The sequence below is a fragment of the Cygnus olor genome, chromosome Z (genome assembly GCF_009769625.2).
Source record: "Cygnus olor isolate bCygOlo1 chromosome Z, bCygOlo1.pri.v2, whole genome shotgun sequence".
Classification (NCBI taxonomy): domain Eukaryota; kingdom Metazoa; phylum Chordata; class Aves; order Anseriformes; family Anatidae; genus Cygnus; species Cygnus olor.
In genome coordinates, this window is record NC_049198.1 from 29,815,497 (window position 1) to 29,839,398 (window position 23,902).

The 23,902-nt window shown below is 41.9% G+C and overlaps 1 protein-coding gene across 12 annotated transcripts in view; it reads left to right on the plus strand.

Annotated features, from left to right (window-relative positions):
• Positions 1–5,257: 5,257 nt before the first annotated feature.
• The window catches only part of UHRF2 (ubiquitin like with PHD and ring finger domains 2), an 84,854-nt gene continuing 66,209 nt past the window's right edge, over positions 5,258–23,902 (plus strand). For 2 of the 12 annotated variants that reach the window (XM_040540492.1, XM_040540501.1), the window contains exons 1-2: positions 5,259–5,641; positions 20,327–20,569. In XM_040540492.1, coding sequence (XP_040396426.1) covers positions 5,489–5,641; positions 20,327–20,569 — 396 coding nt within the window. In that variant the 5' untranslated portion in view covers positions 5,259–5,488. Of the gene's footprint in view, positions 5,642–7,036; positions 7,118–8,706; positions 8,810–11,490; positions 11,591–11,917; positions 12,152–20,326; positions 20,570–22,470; positions 22,629–23,902 lie in introns of those variants that run through there. The other 10 variants (XM_040540495.1, XM_040540498.1, XM_040540496.1 and 7 more) reach the window with 10 other exon arrangements.

Consider the following 23,902-nt stretch of genomic DNA (forward strand, 5'->3'; position numbering starts at 1 on the left):
ATGCAGGATTTGTAACACAATTATAGTACAATAAGTCTTGATAAAATCACTGCATTGCCATGAGAAAATCAGCTGCTTTCACATGTTGATCTCCAACTTGTACAAAACAAACTAAGAAAAAGCATCAAATCACGTACAGGCTGTGATCCTGTCAGGTAGTAACCTTCACTTTAGAAATTACTGACACCTGAAAAAAAATATAGGATGACAATCTTAATAAAATGAACCACATAGCTTTTAAAAGACAAAATCATATAAAATAAATTACTTCTTAAAGCAACTTTGTTAGAATCAGCTGAATTATGTGAGGAAACAATTTAGACTTCCAATTTGGCTCTAGCTAGGAATATTAAAATGACATAGTATCCTTCTATTTAGTTCTCATTACCTTTTTCACAACAGAAAATGAATAAAATTATATAAATACAAATTATATAAAGTATAATTTAAGGCTCCTGTCACTTCACTGAGCTTTAAGTAACTCGGTCCACAAACATGCACAACATATTAAAGAAAAAGGTAGAATCTGCACTGGGCTGTATTGTTCTCAGGACAGGGACTTTTCCCACTGCAAATAAAAATATACGCTTGCTGTTTCTCAGTGAGGACAAAACACTCACTGCTTTGTTGCCCAGGACTCCTGCTTAGGGTAAGTCTCTTATTCCAGCTGCCACAGAACCCACACTTTCTCATGTCTCAGCCCTTCAGGCAGAAGAGAAGAAACATTGTTAGGTGTATCACCTTTAGTAGGACAGATGTGTTAGCAGTTTTTTCCCTATCATAGTCCAATAAGAGAATTGATGTTAGGAATACCTACTCGCAACATTGCTAACTTCCCTTATATTGACGGAAAGAAGTGTCAGAAGTATGTACAGGTTATCATTCCCATGCATATATGCTGCATTATCTGTGACAAAATATATTGCATTTGATTTGCTCTCTCTTCATCGAGTTTAAATCAGGTTAATTAAGTCAGCTGGCCTGGTCTTCTCCCCGAACACATTTATGCCAAAATAGTCACATTGACTTCATGGGAGCTGAGTGATACGTTTCTAGTAAGTTCAGTTGATGGACAATTTCAATTTTCTTCCGCTCTTCTTCCCTGGAAGACAGATGAGCACGTCAGAGCAAAACAGTAATGAAGAAGCCCTACAGGTTATTGCATTGCCTGCAAATCACTGGAAGGCACCCAGGTGTAAAGTCTGCTAGAAAAATAAGCCTGTAAAAAGATTTCCTGTCTTTTCCTTCCTGGCTTGCTGCTCCTCTCACACAGCTTCTCCTTGAAACTCAGTGGCATGTGCTTCCCTCTTCTGCTGGCTTCTTTCTGCTTCCTTTGCTTCGTATTACACTTCTGTTTTTCCAACCCTGCCTCACGTGTCTGACACATCTGTCTCTCTGTCAAGCTCATCTCTGGGTGTTCCTGTTTATCCCCATGACTTTACCCCTGTTAAGGCCATTCAGCCATATAAGTGGTCTCCTACAGGTAAATATAAAATTTATAGGGCAATCTCCAGAATTTTTACTATTTTAGAAAGGACTTCAAATACTAAAACAAAGAAAATTTCAAGCAACTAATTATCTTTATTTACATTCTAGAGCAAGCTACCTAAGGAAAAATATGAAAATGCCAACATGTGCAAAGGGCCCGTTCTAGTAACTCCCAAACTTCACACTATACTTTTAAACGATTGGCTATTTTATCTCACCAAAAATCATTGGCAACATGGTAAAGAAATTCTCAGTTTTTCGAAACAAATTCATGCTTACAGTTATCAATTTATTAAATCTTCGTTTAATTTCTCACTCTTGTTCCTCAGTTTTCTCCTGAGAAAAACAGCATGGTCTTCTCTCCTAAATTCTTGTTTCAAATTTTCCTTTTCTATACACCTTTATGCTTCTTTGCTACTAATTTCTCGTTTAATTTCCCATTAGATCTTTGCACTTTCCTTGCTAACCCTGTGTATTATTTTCTTATTTTTGACTCTTTTTCTCTGTTCTGCTCATTCTAGTCATTCTTCTGCCAATGTCACTCCAGTCCATCACTTGTACTATGCTGCTCAGTCACTTTCTGCTTTACCATTACATAATTTTCTCATCAGCATACGCATGCCTCAGAGAGGACATAACTGACTTCTAAAAAACTACCATCCTTTACTCTAACCTTCTCAGTAACTGCCCCTGTTCACGCTGACTTGCAGATTACCAGTCAGATATTATTTACTCACCATTTTTCCTTTTATATTATATTCTCCAGTCCATAGGACGTATTATAAAACAGGACTCTTTCTAATCAGTAACTCCTGTGCCAGCAACCTGATCTGCTTTTCTCTGCAATCCCTGCCAGATAATGTATTTCCAGGTAGAGTTTTAACAAACTGATCCTCTTTCTTCTTCTCTCTCCCTATGAAAAAAAATGTTTTCTGTTCCAAAATGTCCATCAAGTGCTTTCCATAGAGTTTCTCTAGAACAAATTGGCACTATTCTCTCTAACGTGGCAAAACATATCCCATCTCAGAATCCTTTCAGATCTTTTTCGATTGTTGCAAGAGAGACACATTTCAGTGCCTACCTCAACTGAAAAGACCATTTTCTACAAATGGATTTATAATGAGACTCTTTTACTGCAGAGGTGGTGTGTAACTAAGATAAATCTGAAGACAACTTTTTTTTTTTTAATTATTATTATTATTTCAAAAACCACACTCAACCTCTGTGTTAAATAATAATTTAATATTTCAGGGAATTCAAGAAGGCTGGGGCCAAAAGATTCAAAACGATTGCATGTCCTTCATCAGTTGAGTCTGAGCTTGCATTACAACCACAAACTATAAACCAAACTCTGGATTTGTGTAAAGGGCAATTTGGCAATTTGCTGTGGTAGCGACAAGTAAAAGAAAGTTATATGCTATCACAAAAACAGAAAGGGACTAGCAAGGATAAAAAGGAAAGGAAGGGATTTTCAGAACAATTAAGAAACTTTTAATTGTTTCAGCTGCCTTTGCACATACTCAAGACTGAAGTTCATCGCTCGGAACAGCAGTGAGAATTCTCAAAGCTGAATGTAGAGTACAGGAATCTTTGCAACCATAGTGTCACAAAATCTGTTTCTGTGAATGGGCTGTATGGGCTGCTCTGGTTGTGGATGAAGAAATAGTTACCAGACAACAGCAGGACGGTGAGAAGGAAAATACAAGCTGGGAGGGAACTTCTGGAAGCCTCCCAAGAACTGACAGCCATCTTTGGAGCAGATTTTAAAGTCGGGATACCACGGAGGTGACTGGCTCTGCCCACGGCCTCCAGCACGCCCTGGCGCCCCCAGTGGGTTACATAACCCATGCCGCATCCCAGAGGGCAGTGGCTGTTGTTGGTGGGTGACGGCTGCAGGGCAGCACGTGTGTGGGCAGCTGCTGAAGGAGGGGACCCAGGAGGGACCCTCCGAAGCAGGGGAGGACCCTCTGCTCCACAGTGAGCTGCTGGGGCTGGGTAACCACCGCATGGCGTACTGTGTGGGCATGTGCTGTGCGAACAGTTTTCTGCTATTAATAAAAAGTCTAATTGATTAAAGATGTTCTAATAAATGTTGGCTGTGATCTGTTCCTCTTCCTGACTCAGTGCCATGTCAGTGATATTTAGAAGATATAGTATAAAAAAGCCACAAAACTACAAAGGTGTCATCTGGACTTTGTAAGCGTGTTATCTTAATCAAGTTACCTAAGTCTTAAACTTAGGCAGTAACAATGCTCTGAAGTCCTCTAAAGGGCACCCATCAGCCCATTTCCTGGTTTCTCCTGAGCTCTGTATCAGACAGATTTCTATAGGACCATTTTACCAGTGTGCATGCGTACTGGTTTGGGCCATGGTAAGTTTCCTCATAGGAGCTCCTATAGTGCAGTGTTTTGGATTTGTGACTGTAACAGTGTTGATAAGTACCCACATTTCAGTTGCTGCCAAGCAGCACTCGCAAAGATTCAAGGCTTTCTTTGTTTCCCGCTGTGCCTCCTCCAGCGAGGAGGCTGGGGGTGCACAGGAAGCAGGGAGGGGACAGCGCTAGGACAGCTGAGCCAAACTGACCCAAAGGATGTTCCATGCCACATGGTGCCGCGCTCAGCAATAAAAGCTGGCGGAAAGAACGGAGCAGTGGCACTCAGAGCAATGTCGTTTTTCTTCCAAGTAACTGCTACACTGAGATGGAGCCCTGTTTTCTTGGAAGTGGCTGAACATCTGCCTGCCAACGGGAGGCCGTGACTTAATTTTGCTTTGCTTGCACGTGCGGCTTTTGCTTTACCTATTAATCTGCCTTTATCTCAACCCACGGGTTTTCACACTCTCACCCCACCCAGCTGGCAGGGAGCAAGCGAGTGGCTCTGCGGGGTGTCGCTGCCTACCAGGGTTAAACCACAGCAGCGTGGCAAATCCGGGTTTTTCTCACGCCGAGTTGTAGGATTACACAGTTTAGAAGAACACATACAGCCCGACCGACATCTGATCTGTGGTAAAAACCAGGATCGCTGCTTCTTGCCTCGGCCGCACGCCCTTCTCTCTAACGTAACGGCATCACCCGGGCTTGACCCGCACTGTGGGGACAGACAAACCGGGCCGTGACGGGCTCGCACCCCTCGGCAGCGCCGTACCCTCGGTGCCTCACGCCCGGCCCTCCCGCGGCCCGCCAACCGCCGCCCGTCAACCGCCACCCGCGGGCGGGGGCGGGCCCACCCCGCCGCCCCGCCGCCCCACCGCCCCACCGCCCCGCCGCCGCCATGGCGACGCTAACGGTCGTTTCCCCGGCGCGCGCCAACCCCCCCACCTCGTCCCCCCCCCCGCAACGCCAGCAGAGGGGCGGGGCGCGCGGGGAGGGGAGGGGAGGGGAGGGGAGGGGGCGGTGGGCGGGGCCGCGCGCGGCGCCGAATGCGGCGCGAGGGCCGGCGGGCGGCTGGCGGCGGGAGGGAGGGGGCGTGGCGCCGCGCGCTCCCCTCGCCCCCCCGCCCCCGCCCCCGCCCCCGCCCCGGTGTTGTTGTCTCCTTACGGCCGGGCCCGGCGGCTCTCGCGAGATCGGCGTTGGCGCCGTGACCTCCATGTGAGAGCGGCGGCGCCTGGTAAACACTCCCCGGGGCTGCGGGATGGCTCCCGGCGGCGCCCGTTAGAGCCAGCCGCGGCCCTTCCCGCCTGCCCCCGCCCCGCCCCGCCTCGCCTCGCCTCGCCTCGCCTCCGGGGCCCCGCGGCGCGGCCCAGCGGGGGGCGGAGGGGGTCGCCGCGCCGCCCCTCGCCTCGCCTCGCCCCTCCGAGCGGGGACGGCGGCCCGGCGGGCGGGGAGCCTCGCGCCCGCTCGGCGGGATTCAAACCCCCTGCCCCACCGAGCCGAACAAAGGGCGGGGGGAGCGCCCGGCCCCCGCCGCTGCTCCCTCGTACGCCGCGGAGCGCGGGAGAGAGCCCCCGGTGCCGCCTCGGCAGCCCGCCCGCAGCCGGCCCGGCCCGCCGGAGGGCGCGCACCATGTGGATCCAGGTGCGCACCATCGACGGCACCGAGACGCAGACCATCGACGACCTGAGCCGCCTGACCAAGATCGAGTGCCTGCGGGAGAAGATCCAGGAGACCTTCCGCGTAAGCCCCGACCGGCAGCGCCTCTTCTATCGGGGCAAGCAGGTGAGGTGGAGCCGCCCCCAGCCGGGCGGGGACCGGGGGCTCTTTGTGCGGCCGGGGGCCGGGACCCCGTGCCTTCCCCCGGCTTTTGTTCGCCCCGGTCCCGCCGGGCCTGACAGGACGCCCCGAGGCGCGCCGCGTGTTTGTGTGGTTTCTGTTATTTTTTTTTCTTTTAATGTTTATTTATTTTCGCTGGTTCCATGCCCCCGCCGCCCGCCCGCCGTTCCCCCCGCGGCCGGGCGGGTGCCGGCGAGGCCCCTTTGTGTTTTTGTTTTCCCACCTGAGCCGCGGGAGGCTCCTCCCCCGCCCGCCGTCTCCGCCGCACCTCGCTGACAGGGCGCCGGGCCGGGCAGCCCCGCCGGTACCGCGGAGCTGGGAGGACCAACGGCCGCCGTCGACGCCTCCCCGGCGGTGCCCGGGGCACGCGGGGGGGACACGAGCACGGCTTCGCGGCGGGCGGTTTCCCCCCCCTGCCGCCCCCACGGGCGCCGTCCCGTCAGCGCCTGGCCGGCCCCTCCCCGCGGCGGATTAACGGTTCTCGGTGCCCGGCCGTTGTGCGCCCCTCCCCGCGGGGCGCGTCACGTGACCGCGCGGCCGTGGGGCGGGGGGGGGGGGGGTGCCCGCCGGCCGTTACTTTGCGCGGGCCGGAGCCGCCGCGGTCCCGAGGCGCGGCCCCGGGGGGGGGGGGGGGGGCCGAGCCCGACGCGGGCCCGCCTGGTGTGTGTGTGGGGGGGTGGATGCCCGGAGCGGCTCCCCGCGACAGGCAACATGGACCCGAGGCGGTGGGGTTTCTCCCGTGAAGCTGATGTGTGGCTGCGCGAATAAAAAGTAACAAATCACAGAACAAAAAATTTCCCTTAGCTGTGACCAGGAGATGAGCATGAGCGCGGAGGTGCGGAGCCTGCCTTCTGGACCAAGCCCATGACGAATTAGTAGACTTTGTGTTACTCTAACTGGCAAGAGGGAGCATGTGTGAGGACGGCGTGTGTCCAAAACCGTTACAGACAACCCACTGCCCCTCTGGGGGGGTGAATCGAGGCACATTGGTCTTGAAGTTGTGTAACTTGCTTACATTTGTGCTGCACCAGCATATCTCTTCCAGTGCAGGGACTGGTGCGGAAGACAAAGCTTACCTGAGAAGAGGGGAAGATGGGCCTGCAATGAATTGTGCTTTTCTGTGTAGTCCATGAGTGGTCAGCCTAACTAACTTGAACACTTAATGTCGACAAATGTCTTTCTTAAAAGGGAAAATAGTGAAGTATGGCCGCATGAGCAGCGTTTCTTCATTTAGTGCTTAGTTTATCGAGGCTGGGATGCAGTTGGGGTGGTATTCGCTAAAAAGGGTTTTTTTCAGTAGCTTTACTAATTCAGCAACCATTTATGTCCATTTTCTTGCAGCTACCATAATTAATTCTGAAGTTTCCTTGATGGTTATGGATTGCTTTTTCTGATCCCGTGGTGCTAGTAAGTAGAAAAAAGGTCAGAAGAATTGTTCTTGAAAAGTAAAACTGAACGTAGAGAGAGACATGAGGAGAGGAAAATGTAAACAATTGCAACTCCTTCAGGGATATGATAAAATTAGGAAAAAAGGGGATATTTCAATTAAATGTGAGGTGAACAGAAAGCAGTAAATTGATGTAAGCAATGTGGAAAAACTAGGAAGATTCCTTCATCTGTGGGGGGGAAAAAAATGAAAAAAGTCATCTAGTCCACACTTCCTTTTCTTATCCGTTCTGCACTCAGTGTGGTTAAATCTTTGCAGTCTGCTAGTAGAGCTGTGGTCCTGCTACTGAGCAGTGCTTACTCTAGTCTCTCTGTGACTTTGTAGATACTTTGATCTTTCAAGTGCTGGGTGTAGGCAGACTGGCGAAATAACTGTTTCTTCTAAAAATGGGAGGTGTATGAGGTAATAGGGATATAGAAATCTAAAGAAGCCCCAGTTTATGGGCTGAGTATCTACAACTCCATGGCCTTAGCTTGCAGCAGTTATGAAATCAGCTTCAACTAACATTTTAAGCTAGAGCCGCTGTTTTGCGTCTCAGGGGCTGTGAGTGTCCATGTCCAGTTAATGTAGCTTACCTCGGATGCTGGAACTCGTTGGGTTTGATTTTAAGTGCAAATGCAGGGATGTAAGTGGATTGTTCTTCATCTCCTGCTTTCGAGGGTTAGAACGCCCTAGGACTACTGGTGAAAACCTAGTGTTGTGGTTAATGTGATACTTAGTATTACATTTTTTCCCTTGCATAACTGGGAAAAGCAATACATGGTTTAACAGATTGTTTCCAGTTTTTAACTCCTCCTGCCAGGAGGACCTACGATGCACATCTGGCATCAAAGAGTGAACCAGAGTACTGTTATTCTGTAACTTTGTTTGCTTGGTCTTGTGGGGACATCCTGGACTCTGAGGATTCATTTTCCACAGAGCTAAATAACTGTCAGCCAGAGAAATAAAGTCATTCTATAACTTAAGGTAGAATTTCCTTAGGAAAGGGGACAGAAGCGTATGCATAGTTCTTTGCTGTGGTGCAATAACCTAAAAACTCACAAGTTACAATGCATCATGTGGAGCCTCTGTCAGAACATGAAGACGAGGCAGTTTGACTATTGGCAGTGTGATGTCTGTCTGTCATAATTAGAAAACCTATGAAGCACTTTTTAATGAGGATAGTAAGTTTGCAGTGTTCATTAAGAAAAGTGAAAGAGATATCAGAGTAGATGAATTCTTGGCATCTTGACCTAACAGGGCAGACTTTCAGCAGGACCAAGTAATAATCGTTAGTAGGATTCCTAGACTTCAATAATAATGCTGGAAAAATTGAGTGGTAAAAATATTTTGAGGTTTAAGTTTGGAAACTTGCCAGAAAACTTAAGGTTATGTAGAGAACCACAGGAGTAGGACTACAAACTCAGGTTTTGTCTATAACTGAGTATGAACAACACTGCTGTGTTTTAGCAATATGTATTCTTTTTGGGATGTAAAAAACTTTGTTAGCTTCTTTCATTATCCTCTCTCACCCTGTTGGAATTTAGATTTGGTGAAAACTTGAAAATGGCTATTGTTGTTACAGAAACCATCGCCTCAGGTGGCTCTGCCGTGGTGTTTACCGGAGTCAAGGTGTAAGAGCGTTGGAGCACAGACGTTTCTTCCTGGTGTATGTACGAGGCAGTGCGGTGGGTTAACTTCGACTGGTTGCTGGGTGCAAACCAAGCTGCTCTCCCACTGCCTCTCCTCAGCAAGGTGGAGAGGAAGAAAATGTAATGAAAAAAACTTGTAGGTTGAGATAAGGAGAGGGAGATTGTTCATGAATTAACATAACAGGCAAAACAGACTTGGCTTGTGGAAGATAAATTTATTGCCAGTTGATAATGAAGTAGTGCAGTGAGAACTGGGGGAAAAAAAAAAACTAATTCGCACCTTCCCCCTTTCTTTCCAGGGTCAGCTTCAGTCTTGGTTCTTCTACTTCCTACCCCTACGTTGGCCAGTGCAGAGGGGTATGAAATGAGGGGGACTGTGGTCAGTCCATAATGCTTAGTGTCTGCCACTATTCCCCACCTCCAACATGGGATCCATCCCATCGGATACAGTCCTGTGCAACTGCTGCAGTGAGGGTCCTTCCAACAGGCTACAGTTCTTCCAGAACTGTTTTCCAGCATGGGTTCTTCCCATGTGGTGCAGTCCTTTAGGAATGGACTGCCCCAGTTTGTATCCTCCCACCACCACCACGGGCTGCAGTTCCTGCCAGGCCTCCTGCTCCACTGTGAACTCTTTTCCACATGCTGCAGCTTCTGCCAGGAGCCTGCTCCCTGCATAGGTTCTCTACAGGCTGCAGCCTCCTTAAGGCCACATCCACTGCTGTGATGTGAGGTTTTCCAGGGGCTGCAATGTGGAGATCTACACCAACACAGCCCTCTGTGGGCTGCGGGGGGAGCAACCTCTGTATTGTGGTCCTCTTCATGGTCCCCTTCCTTCTTCTTTGACCTTGATGTCTATAGGGCTCTTTCTCTTGCATTTTCTCACTTTTCTCTTGCAACTGTTGTGCAGCATTTCTAAAATATTTCTTAAACATGTTATCCCAGAGGCACAACTGGTGTTGGTGTTGCTCATTGTATCAGCTTTGGCCAGTGGCAGCTCCCTTTCAGAGCCTTCTGGAACTGTCTGTATCCAACCAACATGGGAGCAATTCCTGGTCAATTCTCACAGAGGCTACCACCCCTGCACTCCCCCTACTGCCAAAGCCTTGTCACAAGCCCAATACAAGCAATGACAGAAGTTGCTTGTTAGGTTGATGATCTTGTTGGTGAGGAAGGTGCTTCAGGTCTGTTTCGTGGAAGACTGAAATGAGCAAGTGGAAGTGGGAGTATTGAAGCTATTCAATTTCTTGATGTCAGACTGAAATTGAAGTAAGAGAAAATCAGGTTTACTTCATTAGAAATTCAACTCTCTTCTTCTGCACAGAAAAGTGTGGTAGCACGCATCTTGCTCCCTACCTGTACGCTATTAAGTATAGTTTTTCAAGTCATTGCTGAGATATCAAAGTGCTTACTTTTTTGTTTCTGCAAACTTAACTGAAAAGATTGAGGGATAGTAGGAGTGGTGGAGCTTTAGTCTTGCATGTGAGCCTGCTTGCGATAAAGCAGCCTCAGTGAAACATGCAGTTAAAATCTGGCAGTAGGACATGTGGTTTACCTACAGCCTTTCCTACATAAGACATCTTTAACTTCTGCTGACCTGGACTGACAAGTGAGCAGTGGATAGAATCTCATGAGAGTTTAAGTTTCAGGTTTGTGAACTGTGTGTCTAAAGGCTTCGTAAATGCTAACAGCTTGGGTAGATTTCCAGAAGGATAGAAAAGCATTATTTGTTGAGTTTTGCCCCCAAAGAATGGGAGTGCCAAACCTATTCATAAAACAATCGAGTTTCTTAATGCAATTTCTTCCCAGCTTTATTTTGTTTGGAAAATTGTAAACACTTTCAGCTGAAGCTGTCCAAAACCCACCTGCCTGAGGCAGAATTTGGGTGTGAGAAATCTTCAATTTGAGAAGTTAGCTTTATATGTTTGAGGAATAACTTGAAGCCTTAGAAAGGGAGTGATTGCCATTCTTCGATGAAGCTGGTAGTAAGTAGCTCTGTAGCTTGATAAAGGACTGCATTCTGGGGTCTCTGAGACGCATATGGTCAGGCTGCATTCAAAAATTCGTGAAACATTCATGTAGTATACTTCAAATTTACTTGGCAGTAAGTTTGGTTGCCCTATTAATATTTTTTTGGTTGTAGAAATTGTTTACTGAAACTGACTTCTTGTTACATTGTTGAAGTTACTAATGCAACTTACCAGTCCCTAGTATCATTAACTTCATTCAAAGCACTAAAACAAGCTGAAGGCAATGCTGAATTATATGTAGAAGAAGAGTACTTTATTCTAACTTGTATGTGTGACTTCAGTATTAGGAAACTGGAAAAAAACACATTTCCTGTACGAAATGGCAACTAGCTTGAAGGCTCTGTTTTGTGGCCTGTGTATTAATGTAACCTAATTATGGTAGTTAAGCACTTGTGCTTTTCTTAACTTAATGTGGATACTCCTGCAAACAGTATTTAAAAAAAAAAAAAAAAAGCAAGACTGGCAACTGGATGGTAAGGATTGCCTGCCAGTGATGAAATGCGGTCAAATGTTGATATCACTTACGAGAGAATTCACTTTAAATGATCAAAAGTGGATGTACATGCCTAATCATTTAATTATGTTTGCATAACTGCTCTGATATACTAGGGTCTTACATTATTATTATTACTATTTTTAGATTTTTGTTGATTACAGAAGCTTCAGATAATAACCAGTTCTTCATTACAGGTATCCTTACAAGCTGCAAATAGTCATTTGCTCTCCCTGGCACCACTGTTGCTGAACTTCAGTTGCCTGTGCTATAGAAGTCCATACCATCATACAGGAGGTACTTGACAACTCTAATCTAATCAGCACAGAGATGGATGAGTCTTTCCATGCTTTTAAGGATTTCAATACAGCTTTATATTTTTGGTGTACGTGTTTATTACAAGTGTCAGGTAATCCTTCAATATCACACAGGAGACACCATGAACTTTTATTTTCCTAATTAGAAGACTCCTGGGGACTGTGGAAGAAAACTTGCTGCTGTAACTCCATCTTCCAGCTAGAAATTAATGAGCAAATGTTCCTTTAGTGGGATTGAGAGTTGCTTCTGAGAAGAAAACATAAAAACATCCAGTCTAAATTAACCATTTTTTTGTATCTCACCCAGCGATAAAGGAAGAAATAATCTTCAAAACCCGAAGTTCTTATTTAAAAATTTAATTCAGAAGAGTTGCAGAGATGAACCTTGTAAAATCATTGATTGAGACAGAGAATGGCTGCCTTCACCTTGATCTTCTGATTAAGTCAAGAAATCTTTTCTGACAGCTGTCAGCTATTCTCATGTTTGCAATAATCTTTACACTGGAATCTTTTCTGGATTATAGTTAGTCCAAATCAAAAGGTAAAATGCATTGGTACCACCTGTACACTCTGCATATCATTTTGTAGTAATGGTATTAAAAAAACTTTAGTTGGAGACTGTGGCCTTAAGCTGTAGGCTTCTATACTTATTTTTAGTTACAGTAATTCAGGAAAATAGTAAAATGCTTTTTAAAGCTAGTTGTGTTGATTGAGTACCAAGGTGACTAATGCACATTTTATTGTGGTGTATCTACCAAGATTGATGTGTAGTTACAGACAATGTCAGCAACAGGAATCTGATTTTTTTCCTAGATTGTGTGGCTTTGTGTAGCATATCAGACTTCCTCTTGTGTATGGAGTTGAGCAAACAGTGTATTTACACTTTGCGCTGTGATTTAAACTAACTGGTTGACACTAATTCAAAAAAAAGCCTAAAGTATTTGAAGTTTCCACAGTCTGCCCTAGTAGGAGTTCCGCTTGCTGTGTGCTTTCTGACGAGTATTGTGGGAGTCTAAGACAGTGGTGCCTTTCAAGATTGATTTGTTGAGTGAGGCATTTGATATCGAGTATTATGACCACTTTTCCTTGAGTCAAGGGCAGATCATTGGCTGTTCCATTAAAACACTTAAGCAGTCAAAGCAGGTGTGCTCTGGTTTAGAAACTAATTCATGTGGACTTCCTGATGTGATTTTATTTATTTTTCGTGGCTTAGTGGTCTTGTTTTCAAACATTCCTATAGGTTACTCTGAAAAATCATTCTCTTGGCAAGAAGAGTGACAAACTGAGTCTGATTTGGGCCATCTTAAAACGATATTTTGTTCGGTTATTGTTTTTTAAAATGTTATGATCTGCCTGTCTTCCGTTCTAGAGATATGGATCTAGAGTCTGTCAGAACTTCCTTGTCCAGATATTTCACCTACTCATTCTATTGTGATCTCATTACTCTAAAGAGTGTTAAGAGAAAGTAAACAGGACAGAATGATTATCTTTTTTAATTGACTAGTAAATTCTCCTTGAAATGAGGGAGTGATCAGCCATGTGCATCTGTTTATTTTTAATAGCAAGTTACTAAGTCCAAACTATTAAATAAAAAGTTACGATGAATATTTTAGAGCATAGTCAAGACTAGTACTGGTAATGAAACTGTAAATTAAAGTCTTTCTAATGATGAGTGAAAAAATTGTAGAGTCTCAAATACGTTTCTACTTGGTCTCTGCTTTTGTTGAGGAGCTTGTCAGAGAGAGTGAAGGACATAACTCTGTGATGTGGATCTCCTAGAGTTTAACTGGCATTTCTTCCTCAGCAAGGTTAAGGTTACTTAATTTTTAGGAAAGTAAAGTTCTGTTACAGTTAATATTTGTATGAGACTGATAGGTGTTGCTGTTTGCCTTCCGTTAGGATCTTTGCTAAGGATCTGGGCAGCACTGAGGATGGGAGAGAAACGAAATCAGGAGTGCCACGGAGAAAACAGTAGGAACAGGATCTTCTTATGTCTGCAAGGCATTTATGCCAAAACTTTGTTTAAAATGTGGGGCTCCTGTAATCAAACCAACAATTCAAAAACTGTTTTCTGGGGGCATGTGACAAGGAGTCATGTACAGTCTTGGCTTACAGTCTTTGCTTAAAGATATTTGCATGTCGTTATTTTCCTTTTTATTCTCTTACTATCATGGGCTGTCTGAGAGGAATTTCATTGTGCAGAGCTAGGAATGCCTTCCTGAACTCAAAAATTACTGATCACTTAAATGTCACATAGCAGCAGAACTGTCCCATGTGCAAGAGTACCAGACAGAGCAGCCTGTATGGAACATCTACTATTGAAACTAGAGTTACTTGAAGTGGATCTCCTGGAGTTGCCAAAACTTTTAAAACAGTGTGTATTAAATTTTCTAATTCATATAAAGATAGCAACTTTTTTGTGGTTGGCTAAATTCATTTTTATTTAGCTTTTTTTCCAGTTTGCAGTTAAGACAGCTGTACTTCCTTGGGAAACAGTGCAAATATACAGTTGTTTTAAAAACCTCACATTGGGCCTTAGTACTGAATGTTGTTAATATGTGAACTTAAAAATCCTGTAAACCTATATCATTTTCTTCACATATGAGATAGTCCAGCTGTAGGCTACAGTTTATCATCTGGAATAAAAAAATACTGTTCAGGTTATTTTGCTTATGTTTTCAAAGCTGAAAAACTAAGCACACTTTACAAATAGTAGAAGTCCATGAGTTAAGTGTCAGACATTGTAATTTTCTTGACGTGGGTTGGTACCATTGGTCCAAAACTCACTGTTCTGAATTTGAATTTTCAGTTTGGCTTTTCATTATTCGAAATTGGTTCGAGATATGTTTGAATCCTTCTGTAAAAACACTAAGCAGAATTCAGAGTTCCAGCAGACTTCTTCCATGCAGGAACAGAAAAGTCTTAAAATAACTGAAATTCTAGATTTCTTCTTTATTTGCCTTCAGTGATTACCTGAAAATTCTAGGTTCTTCTAATTATTCAGACTAACTTAGCCTCTGGGTACCTCCTTTATACAACCTTTAAACAAGTCTTTCTGCTGAACTTTATGTGGAAACGATTTACCCTTATGCATTTCCTATTAAAGAAATCTGCAGGGTGCATTTAACACCAGTGCAGAACAAAAGATTGATGTCACTTTTCAACTTTATACTTCAGTTGAAGAGATCTGCTGCATTCCATTTAGTTTCTTTCATCTTTATTGCTAGATTTTGGCACTGTTCTAGTTCTTGGAAAACATCAGAAGCATCAGAAGATGCTCAGAAACACACTTCCATAAATGACTAAAGATCCTGATTTCCAAATGGAGTGACTGAATTTAGGTGACGTAGGAACTTACCCTCTTCGATCATGCTGTAGGATTAAAAACAGTAGGCAACGTGTTCTAAGAAGAATGATTACATGCTTTCTTGAGAGTTCTCTGTGCATGCTGCGTAACCCCAAATAAGCTGTGTTTCTGCAGGGACTTGTAGACAAATTAATGTATTAATTGTTGAATTACTTGTGGGGTGCTTTTTCCCAAGTAATGTAGTATAGTGTACTCTGTATGATCATTTGTGTTTGTAAGTGCAATTTCTACAAGCCTTTAAAGTAATTTATGGCCTGATGTTACAAGGCGTAGTTCTAACAGTGATAGTGGGTAAGTATCAGTTCCAGTGTTGCCTTGCTACAGCTACTTGTATATTAGCATAAGCACAGTCTTGTCTTACTTTTAAGTATTTATAACAACCCTCTGCAGAAGTGTTCTGAAACTGATAGTCTCTATAGCACTTAAACTAGGTTTGAAGGATGTAATCTGTTTCTGTACTTATGGATATTTATTATATAGAAAGAGTGTTAGCAGATACAGTAAATCTAACTGACACTTCATTCCAAACATGTTAATCAGGCCTTACAGGATTTTGAAAGAGTCAGTCATTAAGAGGAAGAAAAACTGAAAGTGGCGACACTTACTGCTAAAGAAACAAATGCTTTTTAATGGCTGTAGTGTCAGAAGAGCTGGCAAAATAATTAAAATCTTCATAATGTTGTCTATTTTTTTGCTTTTTTTTACATGTTTTAATTACCTATTAAGATACTGTAACTGAGATAGAGTGTGACTATCTGGTATTTGCCTCATTTCTTTTGCTTGTCACTTGTAATTATGAGCTTGAGAAAAACAAGTGTCCATAAATGCTTAGTCAATGATAATATAAAAATGCATAATGTTTTCATTTAATATATACATACAGGCAAATATAATAGAGGCAAATGTATTCTTCCTGTTAGTATATTTATGCAGCAGGATGGTATGAACTTTTTCTGTATATTTGTATAAATAAGTATTGTTAAAAGTGAACATACCATAAAGCTGACTGGGGGAGTGGTTGTTTGGCACCTATTTCCACAAATTGCTGTAATATTTTTGAAGATATTTTTCTGCCTTCCTGCATTGAATATGTAACCTGTCTATGAGGTAGCCTGAGACTCAATTCAGTAATGCATTAATGTATTTTGATACCATAGTAAGTCAAGGCTTGCTGGGAGTTAGAGGTGTGTGTTCTGTAGTTGTGTGTGGTTTTCTGTTCCTTTTTTATTAGTAGTGTTTTGTTAAGAAATACTGTATTCCAGGATGGATTTAAAATGTTAGTTGTGTATAGAAAAAAAGATACCATGTATTTGTTCTGCTTTTGTATCTTTGTCCCTTTGTCCTCTTACTTGTCAATATACTGCAGATGTGCTAATAGTGTTAAGTCTTGCATTTTCTACATCTGATAGTACTTTAATATAATTTGAAAAGTTGTCTTACAGTGCATGGCCATTGTGGAACAGAATAGGAAATACTCTGTCTGGAGGGTCAGATGTGCTGGAGAGTCATGTGTTGCATTCCTGATTCCTTGCTGTAGTAGTCTGAGGATAGAAACTTACTAGTGAAAATCCCATTGTTACATGAAAATCAGTATAGTATCAGCAATTCAAGAATCAGTACCTTATAATTCTTCTTTCATTTATTTGTGGCATGGAGTTCTTTAAACACTGGTTGTTTTCCAGCATTGTTACTCTTCAGCTTTCAATGGTCACTGATGCAGTAGTGCTGGGTATAGGTATGCTCGTAGATACACACATACGTTTTATTGTTAGTCAAATTGCATGCAAACTTGATTTTACTGGTTAGGTTTTTTCTCCACTCTGTCACCAGAAGAAGGCAATGATTCAGTCATTGACTCGGTCTAAATTTATACCTTTGCCGATATTCTAGGAACATGTTTTTATTCATAATGTAAACAGATGCTCTTTCCCTTACTATCGCTTTGCCAAACACCACATCCTGCCTCATTACAAGTCTGCTTATACTAATCTTATCTCTTGTTACTTTGCTTTCAGACAAACATGACATCACCAGTTATGATGTCTAATAATCTGTAGTCATAAAGTATTCCTGAAAAGAAGACTGATTTAAAAAAAAAAAAAAAAAATCAACTGCTTGGGCAGAGAATAGAATGCTAATTCACTGCAGTCATTAGTTTAGTCTAACCTTTTAGCTCATGTTAATCACAGCTGACTTCTTTGATCCCTGTGAAGGAATGGATTGCCTGTGTATTGTGGTTAGTGTGTGGATTACTAGAGAAGGCTGTTTCTTGTTCAAGACCTAGGGATGTATGGGTTTCTGAACACATTAAATATAACTATACCCAGACAGACTTACTTAGTCAAGTCTTCTCCTTTCTTTGCCCCTTTCTTATGTTAGTAGGGAAGATTTGGTTGTGGACCAAAGATGCAAATTAATCTGAGTCGTAACTGATAAGTAGATCAGATACTAGACATGCCACTTTTAACCTGTGTTAACACTGGTTATGTAGTTATGGCAGAATATCCAGGCTGTTCAGATTAGATCTTCGCTGACTTGGCTTTAGACTTTAAACTGCAGCACCCCAAAATGCTTATTTTCTCTCAGCCTACATGTGGCATGTCCTGAGAGAATGGCAACAAAGACAGTATTTATTTGTTACACCTGTGTGTTGGCTCTATACCTCCAGTCCACCCAGAGCAAGGTAACTTACTCATGACTGCATTAGCTTTCAGAAGGTTTCCTTACAGTATAGGATTCTGGAAATTATGTACTGGCACATTTATCAGTTTGTCTGGTTCAATTGGAACAATCAAGATGAAGCAGAAGTTCCATTGTCTTGTATAGTATCTAGTTTATTTATTATTTCTGAAGCAGTCTAGTTTGTGGAAGTACTAGTGTTGTTTTTAATTATACAATCTTGCACTACAATTTAAAGTAAGGCATTTTAAACAACAACAAAAAATCATCTGCAGGGAGATTAAGTCTTCAAGGTGGGCCTAGAGTTAGTGTTCAGAAGCAGTAGCAGCTCCAGGAATGCACTGAAATGTGTATTTTTTCACCTCTGAGATATATTAATGCAAGGTGGTTATTTGTCTTTGTTTTGGGTTTATGTGTATTTTGAATTCAAGAATTCTGTTTTTTTTACCACAAAGTTCTGGTGTCGTGAAAAGCCTGCAAATCTGTCTTGTCATAAGGCTGCAAGGACACTTGTGTTCCTTTCCTTAAAGAGTTATCACAAGCATAGGGATATACAACAAGGTGGGGGGGAATGGTTATGTGAATTTGCTTAAGTAGATTGTTACTCAGTATGAAACCCTACCCTAGGGCTCCAGGTATATGAGACAGTGTTGGCAGTCACCTGTAGAATACCACTAGCTTGAAATTTCCATTTTAAGACCTTTGCACACTTGATAGTTAAAACTGATCATACTGAAGGTTTTGATAGTGTATCTAATATGTGTTGAACTGGTTTGAAAACTTTCAGCTGCGCATGGGTCATTCCCATTGTTGTTGGCCAAACTTGGAGCTGTTCTTCCATTGCAGCACTGCAGAGAATAATCAGTTGCCTTCCTGTATTTAGTTTTGCTAGCTTTAGGCTATTGCTTAACCAAGCAATGAAGCTAATGTTTGACATCTCATTTGTGACTTCAGTGCACTCTGCTTTTGGGGAATGCATACTTAATCAAATGTAGACTGATGTAAATTTTAACTGTGGGTGCGGTCCTTATCAGAAGTAAGGAGAGTAATCTTTAACATGGGTTTTGCCCTTATGGAAGGAAAACTGATGCTTTGAGTGTCAGATTGTGTCCATAACTGCCCTCTGCCCTTCTGTGTAGGTTGTTTTGTGTTTTTTTCATCCTAACTTTGTCTGTCCTGAGATCATTTGAATGTAATGGAAAACTAGATTAGTGGGAAGCTGGGAAATTCCTTCTTACTTGTCTTTGCTGTTTCTTTGTCTTCTCTGCTTTTGCTTGATGTATTGGTACTGCTCATAACTTCTTGAAAACGGTCTATTTGAGAAAATTCCCAAAACAGTGCTGTTTGAAATTCTGTCTGTCCTCTTAGGAGGAGGGGGGAAAAAAAGGTAGCTTTTCATTGCAGAACCAGTTTGGAAGCAGGTGGGAGGCCACCTAGTCATACAATTTTTTCTGCCTTTTGCTGTGTGAAGTAAAATGTAACTACTCAAATTCAAGTTCTGGTGTCCCAAAGCAATGCGTTACATTTTTGGGCAAACCTAGTCTTCTCTACTTTGAAGATGCTGTGAGTCAGTGAGGGTATTTAACAGAGCAAAGCAGTTATGGTCACTACTCCTTGCTGTTATGTGCTCTCCTAGCATACAACTTGTCAGTTTTTGATGTGCGTTTCTTAGTTTAATTGTTGGTAGGTGATATTATCAGGTAAAAATAAGATAGCACAGCTTTAAGATACCTGTTAGGTAGAACCCAAAGTAATGCTTAGTAACTGTGTACTATGACTATGTATGATTAAAAAGTCTATTTATATTCTGATGTTATGCAGAATCAAATTGAATCTGGAATATAGCTGTGCCCAGATGTTTAAAGTTATTGAGAGAATGCTGCATCATGCACTCTTCCTCAGTATTATAACTGTGTAACTGGTAGGTTAAAGTCATGTCTTCAGTGATTAAAGGTGGTTTGGGTCCTTCCTTGTGGACTGGCTAAGTCTGGAATAACTTTGGTTTTCTTGAGTGCTCTCAATTTAGGAGAGTTCCTTTTATAACTTTGAAGATCCAGTGCATATTTTTAAGTGTTGCTTCTCCCTATAGTTGCTCTTGTGCAATACTTCCAGGTCTTATCATTTTGAAAAGTAAGTAGAGTTGTATCTATATGAGGCTTCTTATATCTAGATTTTTCATGTAAGAAATAGTTCCCAAAACAATGGGAGGGTATCACTACTTCCTTGCTTTCAAGAAGAGATGGGAGAAAAGTGAAATTCTGTAGCGGTAATGTATACAATACTATGACAATATAAAAATTCTTTTATGACACGTTGCCACTTTTATTTAGTTATTGCATAAGTCCTATGCATGTTTTAACTAGAAAATCACTTCTTTATCTTGAAGATCACAGCGTAATTAAAAGGCACAAAGTCTGTAAAGGTGTATGTTTCTAATTTAAGCTCTTAAGTGATTTTTTCATTGGTGAAATCATGGCCACAGGTAACTTGATGAGAGTTTATTGTTGCATTTACTTGAGACACAGGTTTTTGTTTATCTGAAGTAGATGGGTTGTCTCTTAAATAACTTTGACACAGATTTATGGTCTGTGTGGATATTGCCTTTAAAAGGAAGACGTGGAAACTTCTTACTTTAAGATAGAATTTTACAACTATACTTTTTTTTGACAGCTAGAAGATGGACACACTTTATTTGACTACAATGTTGGACTCAATGACATAGTTCAGCTTTTGATACGTTCTGAATCTGAAGCTCCTACCACAGCTTCTATGACAGATCAGGATGGAGAAGTCAATCCCTGCGCTGTTTCCAACTGCAAGAACAAAGCCAAAAAAACAAGTAGTGGGTCTCCCAGTCAGCCATCTACATCATCTCGCTCATTTCTCATTGATCCTGGCATTGGATTGTACAAGGTATGTACAAGCTTTGAAAGTCGGAAGCTTGTCTTACACATGCAGGTTTATTTTTATTGTTAAAAAGTTTTTTGCTTTTTTTGTATAAATGTCTATATCCTAACTGCTTTCTTTCATGATTTAACATAAGTTCCCAGCTAGGGAAAGTAGACTGAACTTAGATAGATATCTCTGCAAGTTGTTGAAGCTTCACTGACAGTTGCATTCTTTATATTAGAGATGTTAAATTGAGTTAAAGAAATTACTTAAAAATTATAGGTATTTTAGATGTTTTCAAACTTCAGTCATCTGGATTAAATCTGATTTTTTGATGGAGTTGCTTGGGTAAGAGTATTATAGTAAAGGTTTTTAATGTGGTTTTGTTTAAAATAACTTAGTGTGTGTTGCTGTACCAGGCTCATTGGTGTTACAGGCTTCAGGAGTGTTCATACATTGTGTTCTCCAAAACCTGTTTTTTAGTAAGTGGATTGTGGCCTCCAGTAAGTTAAGAGTGCCTATGAAACAGTAGTATTTTCTGTAAAAAGAGGAAAAAATCCACAGAAAAGATCTGTGGGAAAGTGTGGCCTTTTCCCCTATCTATTTTTTCCATCTTGCCAAATACTAGTTTTAATACTAATGCTTATCAGTCCTCTATCAGAACAAGATAAACTTAATGTAATACAATGTGATTTTATTATGGTTTGTTTAGGAATCACTTATATCACTTCCCTTGTTAGTTTTTAGTACCCTTCTGATTTTTTCCATATTGTCATCTAGGATTGTACCAGTGTACTAGAATTTAAATTAAAACAGAAAACACGCAATTTGCAGTTTGCTAGGTAGCTGGATGTTTAGGAAGATGTGTATATGAGGGTATGGTAGCATTTTTCCTCCTGGTCTGGAGGTGCTTTTTGATGAATAGTATCAATAGCAGTAATTCATTTGAAAAATGTCCAAGATTACACAGAAAGAGAGATTGCACTGCCATACCTCTGCAACTTTCAGATACAGGAATGGTCTTATTTAGACCCTTCATCCAGATGAAAAGCTATCTTGGTTTCACTTAAAACCTGAAACATCATGTAACAGTTTCAGGAGAAGTAGTAAGTTACTTACTCTACATTCCAACAGCATTCTTTGCAATGAGTTTTATAGCTTATTGTCTGAGAAGTCAGGGAGTCAAGAAATTAGTATCTTAAAATATGAAGATGGAAGCTTGTGTGCTTCCTTTTTCTTTTAGTCTCCACTTATTACAGTGGAATAAAATGCAGTTCTTCAGTTCTGATATTTTAGCTTTTTATAGTCATTGATTAAATATGAGAGAGGATGGGGAGTACACTGGCAAGATGGAAGGCCACAGAAGATTGGTTGATCAAAGGAAACGAACATTTAATTGTGTGTTTTCAAGAATGCTGTAAATGGTATCAGCTTCTAAATGTTCTTATTCAAGATTAAAATGATAAACAGAACAGAATGGTCATGCTGGCAAACATTGAGGAAACCCATTCTGTTGAGTCATGGAAATTTTGCCATCTCTACTACTAGGGACCTAACGCTTTCTCCTTTATCTGTGATTTTTTATTTTTTCAAGCCAGCTTTGTATTTTTAATATATGGAGAGAGAGAAAGTAGTTGGTGTATGGCTACGATCATTGTTCTTAGCTGTTTTGCAGATGACAGAAGGAACACTTGGTGGTTTTCTGCTTACAGAATCAGGGAAGTTAAAGAAATACATTCTAGCTAGTAATGCAATTCAAAGGTGGAAAACTTATTTAATAAAAGTTAATGAAAAAGACCATAAGCTAAGGCATGTTAGATGGCTAAACATGTGGATGTGTTTAATTATTTGTTTACCAAACAATAAGGAATTGTCTAGTTACAGGAAGGAATAATCTTTAATCTTTTTCTTAAATTTTTTTATAGCTGAGCAAAGTCCTATGCTTCACTGGATCTGGTTACAGAGCCAGACTCAAGAGACCTGTTACTCCATGTTCTGAATAGTCTTTCTGTACTCCTTTCTGGTTTCAGCTACCAAAAGGAAAGGTGTAGCCAGTATGGAACATCTCATAAAAAGAGAAAAGGTAGAGGTGAAGATGAAAAAAATAAGTGATAATTACTGTTAGGTGGTTATAATAGTGACTTATGATGACTATACAGAGGAATTTTGTTGATTATGTAAATCAGAATTTAGAAAAATTAGTAGTGGGTGTAACAATGTTCAACTCCTGGTCCTTATCGTTAAGACTGAGAATAGTTAATAGTATCTGGTTTAAGAACTGGATTATTATTAGTAGTTTCTTACTCAGTCTGGTGACTCTATCCTGGTGCCTGTCCTCTTCAGTGTTTTCACCAATGGCCTGGAGAGAAGGAGGAAATGCACTTTCTTCAAGTCTGTGAACATCAGCATAGCAGTGGGTAGTGTAGCTGGTGTGAAGTCAAGTCTGCTGTTCAGAAGGATGTAGGTGGACTTGGAATAATGAACTGCCATGAACCTCAAGAAAATCAAGTCCTGCACTTCAGATGAATAACGTTCTCCCATGGTTCAGGATGGGAGTGTGGCAGCCCAGCTGGGGATTGGTTTTGCCATAATGGTATCTGGAGCTGGTGTAAGATTGGCTGAAAGTCATCAGTTCACCATAGTGGTACTGCATGCTAAGAATGCATCAACAGGAGCTGGGCTGAATTAGCAGGAACGCAGCCAGTTGATGAGCTGATTATTCAACTTCATTATCAATTATGATTGATTATTCAGCTTCACTTGTAATTTGCTATTCCACCTTCTGCATCCAACTTTGGGTGTGTTAGCACAAGGAAAGTGGTGATAAACTTAGCAAATTCAGCGGATCGTGTTCACACCAAGATGTCCAGTTTGGCTATCTCGGAGAGACCTAGGACACTGGGCTTATTTAACTTAGAAAAAAGACGGCTCTGGAGAACACAGGACCTTCCAATGTTCTTTGAAGACAAAGCTTTCTACTGAGGTGCAGAACAGGAGAATGAAAGGCAATATTTGGGAATTAGAAAGGGGTAGTAAGGAAATTAACTATGATAAGGGTTGAAACAGGTTGCATTGGAGAAGGTGAGAAACTTCCATTCTTGGAACTTTTCACGACTTAACAACCCGATAAAGTTCTGAACAAATTGACGTGAACTCAGTTCATATCTTACTTTAAGCAGAAGGTTGGACTGGAGATCTCCAGAAGTACCTTTAACCTTAGTGATTTTATGATCGTTGGAAATCACACTACTTCCCCGCCCCCACCCCCCCCCGCCCAACTCATACCATAACTTTTCATCACTGGGCCTTCCACAGATTGGATGGTATTTCCTTATATCTACTTTAGAATGATGGCTT